Source organism: Amblyomma americanum, chromosome 1 (genome assembly GCF_052857255.1).
Source record: "Amblyomma americanum isolate KBUSLIRL-KWMA chromosome 1, ASM5285725v1, whole genome shotgun sequence".
In the NCBI taxonomy this organism is placed as follows: Eukaryota; Metazoa; Arthropoda; class Arachnida; order Ixodida; family Ixodidae; genus Amblyomma; species Amblyomma americanum.
In genome coordinates this window covers 45,404,205-45,410,204 of record NC_135497.1, presented here as the reverse complement: position 1 = coordinate 45,410,204, position 6,000 = coordinate 45,404,205, and the positions used below count along the sequence as shown (strand labels likewise).

The following is a 6,000-nucleotide window of genomic DNA, read 5'->3' as shown; positions in this document are numbered from 1 at the left end:
GGGACATGCGGAAACTGGTCCACTGACGCAACAAACGTGGAGCGCAAAGGAAGTACAGAGGCGAAACGCTGCTCTAATCTTTTGGCAATTTTCTCAACTGTATCTATTGCTTCTTGCGGGGTCAAAACACATGAGAGTGGATTTTCTGAAACCAGGATCTTTTTCCACGATCTTAACAATCAGAAAAGTGCGCGATTTCCTGATTTTGATAGGAAATCAAAATGATTGGATTCATAATCTTCTTTCGCTTGTGAGATTGTGCGTTTAAAAGTAGCCGCAATGAACTTATAATCATGCCAATTTTTTGGGCACTGATTGTGTAGGATCTTCTTCCATGCAGCCTTTCTGCGTCTCTAATCCCGCGAGCAATCTGTATTTCACTATCTAGCTGAAGTGTTCCCTCTTGATGTACGTACCAAAAATTCGGACTTCTTTCGGCATTCCTCAATTGTCAAACATATGCATTTTTCTGTATTCTCTTTAGCAGAATTTACCGCTGAAGCAAGGGTGGAGCGCAAAAAGGACTGAAACTGGTCATAGTTTATATATGACCTCAATGAAGAGCACACCAGAGTTAAGCGGCAATTAACATCAAAAACGAGAAGTATGCGATTGCTAGATGTTCCACAATTCACAGTCGACCAGTTGAGTACAGGAACACAAGGGCTGGTGAAAGTGAAATCCAACACAGATCAAATTTGTGCGCGGAGAAATGGGGCCGAACCTGAATTCATACACGAAATGTTATCAGTAACCCAATCCCAAATGCACTTACCACAGAAACCTGTCTTAAAGTCCCGCGACACATGAGAATTAAAGTCACCGGCCAAGAGAACTGACTTCTGACAATTAAGGAGCAGAAGATCTAGCAGCCTGGTATCCTGCACACCACAAGAAAAATAAACATTTACAGTAAAAACAGATAGCACCCTGGAATTTCAAACTCTAAAGCCAATAACTCACAGTCTATAGCAGAGGACTGAAAAGTAATCTTAGCCCTGTGACAAAAGTTTGAAGAAACTAGTGTGAGTAAGCCTCCTCCTCTTGACTGACGATCTTGTCGAAATGAAAAATAATTTCGCAAATGTAAGTGTTTTTCAGATGTAAGCCAAGTTTCTTGTAAAATAATTTTGTCTGGATTATGTTGAGATATAAGGTACAGTAAGTCTGTTGAAGCTGAAAGAAGGGACCGACAGTTCCAATGGAGAACTCTTAACACCCCTATAGTTGAGAAATCCGTGCAGCAGCAACTGCCTGCCCTAAAATAGTTTTTTGGCTTAAAGCCAATATGTTGCTTCTTTGGTTTCGGCTGAGGTTGTGGAGAAGGAGGGTTAGACATGGGGGATCCACTGCGTTTGAGGATTCACGTATCTGAATCCGCCATCTCTGCATTATGAATAATTTGAGCATTATCTTAATTAGTGTACCGAGGAAGTGAAGAAACAGCAGTAACTTGTTGTTGGGGCTGAGACTGTTCAGGCAAGGAATGTTGGGTCATTAACGAAGACATGGCTGACATGGCAGAAGTCATTCCAATTTGCATGACCTGGGTAATCTGCGTTGTCAGAGCATTAGATATGCACTCTGTGACAGTGGACACTATCCTGTCAACCATCTTAGCCATAGGTGTTTCCCCAGCAGTCACTATTCCCTGAGAGATAGACGAATTTAGTGTCACTCCTGAACGAGGTGACACACCTGCATAGCCGTGAGCTCTGTCTTTAATTTCTAATATTGCCTCGCGCTGCGAACAGCGTTGGTGGTCGGTTATGTCTAGAATTTGCAATTAATTATTCCGAGAAGGACAATTCATGGACTTTGCAGCATGAGATCCATCACAAAGTAAACACTTCTCGTTTTGATCAGACCAAACATTTGATGGATGGTCATTGCCGCATTTGCAACAGCGCAAGGTTTACTTGCAGCCACGAGCACTATGGCGATATTGCCAGCAATTGCTGCACTGCAGTAGCTTAGACGGAAGGGGACCTACACGGAAGATTAGGGGCCATGCTTTTATTTCTGAGGGGCAGGCAGTACCCGCAAAAGTGGCAATAACCGTTTCCGTTGGCACCCGCTCATTGTTCACCTCCCGGCTACAGCGATACGCAGCAACAACACCTGTTGCAGAGAGAAGGTCGAGGGTCTAAAGTGGAGACAAGCAAGAGTCTACACCGCGAACCAAACCTTTTATGCAGGCCAGATGAGACGGAATGAAGCTGTTTACCGGACGACACCCAAAAGAAGAGCATTTAGAAGATTCTTTACGGACGACAGGTCTGCTGAACAGCACAGAATCCCGCCACGTCTAAACTGCCTTACCTCAGTGATTGCCTCATATAGGGAAGTGGCCGCCTGGAGAGCAGCTCGAACAGGCCCTGGATTGTTATATTTGATAGAACCACCATCCTTTGGAACCAGCGCCACAGGAATGCTGCGGACGCCGGAGCGTTGAAAAGCTTCCAGACACATCTCATGAGGCGGTAGGGAAGCCGACCAGGGGGACCTTCCCTGGCCGGTAGACTGCGTAGACATTACCTGAGATTTAGAAAGTCACCGCGTGCGTTATGCACACAAGAAAAAAAGGTGCAAAGGCACAAGGAGAAACGGATTACCTCGCCTGATTACCTCGCCCTCCACGGCTTCAGAGAACTTCGTCTTTGAAAACAGGTACGAAATCGTTCTCAACGGTTACGCACTTTCCATTGACCTAACCGACAGCTCTAAGAAATCGTAAATTTTAGCTCAATTATACAATATTTAGCATTATTTTCATGATTATTGAAGTCCGCCGCGGCACGCTGTTTGCTTCTGAAAATATTTACTTTTTTTTCGAGGCTCCTATATATAGCAATTTTTCAAATTGCCAGTTTTTGAGCAGCAAAGATCGCCGAGATTACCAGACAATAATTCCTGCTCAAAACTGTTACCCCTCTGGGCAGTACCAAGAGCCACCAAATAAGCATACTGCAGGCACTGCGCCTTGCTAATAAAAGCCGGCTTTCTAGCATGACAAGACTATACGACATGGAGCACTCAGGACTGAAACCAACAAAAGTAGGGCCATCCTGCCTTTTCAAATACTGTTCAAAATGCCTAAAGATATTATGCAGACAAGGGAATGGAAAGAGGTGCTCGTTATGACGTACTTGACGGAAGGCAACAGTCACCGAAACCAAGCAGCATGGGGGATGTTTTTTTAAAGGCCTAAGTCTGTTGGTTCATGAGTGGCGTGGACGGAAAGTTGAAGAAAGTTGATTAAGCAATATTTAAGAAGCAACATGTGCGAAATGAAATAAAAAACAAATAAAAAGGTAAAAACTATATAAATGTACAAAATAAAAACAAAACCAACATAATAAAAACAAAAGAATAGCTAAAATAAACACCAAAAAACGTACATTTTAAAAAGTGAAAAAAAAATTTGAAATTTTGAAAAATAAAGAAAGCTATAAAGAAAATTGGAGGGAGAAAGAGGAAAGGAAAAGGATTTCGCATTTAAGCTCCTAAGCAGGCATAACTGCATCCTGTCATTTTTTATTTGTAGTTTTCATGAATTGGAGATTAAAGAGGCTCTGAAACACCTTCCGAGGAGAGCACATTAATTCACTTAATCACTGCACTGCGTTGCCATGAAAACCGGAGCCAAATAATACTCTTCTACACGCAGCAGACGATCCACAATCACGCGTCGAAGTTGGCGAGCCCTTCCCGGCGACTTTTTCATGCTCGCACCATCCTCCGTCTCCGCATCTGCGTAGACAACGTGAGAGGTGGCCATTGGTTAGATTCTTTCAGACGTCAGGCAGCTACCATGGTCGCGGCCAATAAGCTGCTTATATCCGGCGGGTAGGGAAGCTCCGCTCCCAGAGGGGGGTCGGGAGGGAGCGCCTACCTTCTAGCGTGCAAAACATAACGAGAGGAGAGAGAAAGGCGCGAAGACGCTGAAATTCAAACTTTAACTACAGACAACTGAGCTTCTATAAAGCGCACTTAAAAAATTTTCGCTGGGCACTATTGGCTAAGCGGCGTGCCTAAATATCCCAAGCGTGCCGAAACTTTATTAGAGCCTCCTTCACAGCCCCTTTAGAAAAAGGCGAAGCAAATAATTGGCAGTTGTTTACCTCTGGTTAAACTTGGAGTGACGCGATAGCTATAGCTGGCTAAGTGGAACTTGGCCACGTGACGAACCATGTGATCAGCCACGGCGCCGCACCGCCGGCAGCTGCTCCGCACCACTTGGCCAACCCCGTGACAGCGTGGCGTCACAGCCACGGCGTGGCATCGCCGCCACCGCTACGGCGTCGCCACGCTGAAGGCTCCAAATGCTATCGTAATGTAGCTGTCCCTACAAAACAAACGCGTGCCGTCGGGTTCGGATCTCACCAGTGACATGTGGTTGCTTTTTCTTCTGCTTTTATTAATCTCACATCAATGAAAAACACAAATTAAAAAAATAAAGCCTCTATTCTCCTTGGATTCGGTGACTGTTGGCTTCCGTGATGCATGCCATATCGTGTACTCCTTTCCATTTCCTTGTCTGCTTAATGGTTTAACGAGGGCCTAGAATCTGGCAATCTTGATGCCGTAGGTGACATAAGATGGCAATCAACATTTTCCGTCCTACGTGGCACTCGCGGTAATAGAGCAGGACTTACTACGCCTGGCGGCCGCTTTGGACGAGGGTGGCGCCTGTGAATACTCTCAAGGTTCGGTTACACTACACATAAATACCCCCGAACGCAGAAGATTGGACAGCTGTCGCCGCAGCTCAGTTGGTAGAGCACAGGACGCGAAATTTGTAGGGTTGGATCCCACCGGCGGCATGCGGTTGTTTTTCTTCTGTTTTAATTAATCTCCCACTGATGAAGGCTACAAATTAAAACTGGACATTTTCTATGCTCCTTGGTTTCGGTGACTGTTGGCCTCCGTCATCTAAAAATATTATGTGCAAGCGAAGTCTTTCTAGATCGGCGAGTGTCTTGTTTAGAAAAAATAATGCAAGTCTACACAATAAAGTCAGACTATTCTGGGGCAGTAATTCGTGACGCTCACGTAAATGAAAAAGAATAAAACTTCTAATGCATCGAGTGAATCGCAGTTAATTTATTCAGAAAATTTAGGGCGTTCTAAGATCTATTCATCTTCATCGTCGTCGGGAGAAGCATGTTAGGGGAAGAGGAAGTATTTAAGACCGATCCTCGAGCAGGCATGCCCCACGAGCTTCGGTTGGGCAGCCAGCAGCGGTTTGTCGAGAATGTTTAAGCTCAGCAGGATCCGAGGATTTGTTAAAAGGAAACTTATTCAACAGGCGCTAGTACCAATCATTTGGGCAGCGCGTCGACTACAAAGGCAGCAGCAGGTAGTTGAAAGGCGTCCAAATCCCGGGTTGGAAGAAGAGCAAGTGGAAGATGGAGACTTAGAAGGTAAGTGTCCGCTTCGCTTTGCTGTTCTTGTGGAGGGCGACATTGTCTAAGGCTGGTTTTTTTCTGTTATCAATTAGCACGCCATAGTACGGACTTCACCTACTATTCAGTGTTCGCATATCAATAATCCCCGAATTTCCGGACACATCCTTTCGAGGACACTAGCCTCGCTAGGTTGCAATAGCTCAGATTTAATTTAAACGCATACGTGCCACTAAACGGATATGCGTGCGACATTTAGCGCCGCTCGCGGCGAGTACATGGCGCGAATAGGTAGAGAGAAAGAGTTTGTCTAAAGCAGCTATTTGTGCTGCCGCAGTGGCATTTCTTCACTTCAGGTTCTGGCCGAAGACCATCGCCAATGAGGGGCGCATTACATCGGTTAAATTTGGGGCAAATATGTGCACTGCAGTAGGGGACGTCGCTGTGCTGAGGGGTGCTGAAGTATTTTGACTCAAGCTGCATTGTACTACGGTGGTGGTGATGGTGCTGTTTGTGCAAAAGCGGGATTCGCCCTACAGTATTACCTATCGGCAGTTGCTGAATGTGTATTCACCTACGATTCATAAGGCGA

General features: G+C 45.3%; 1 protein-coding gene across 1 annotated transcript in view; it reads left to right on the top strand.

Annotated features, from left to right (window-relative positions):
* Positions 1-5,215: 5,215 nt before the first annotated feature.
* Positions 5,216-6,000, top strand: part of LOC144129665 (uncharacterized) — a 59,157-nt gene continuing 58,372 nt past the window's right edge. Inside the window, exon 1 of the mRNA XM_077663796.1 lies at positions 5,216-5,426. Within this exon, the coding sequence (XP_077519922.1) occupies positions 5,258-5,426 (169 nt within the window). The 5' untranslated portion in view covers positions 5,216-5,257. The remainder of the gene's footprint in view (positions 5,427-6,000) is intronic.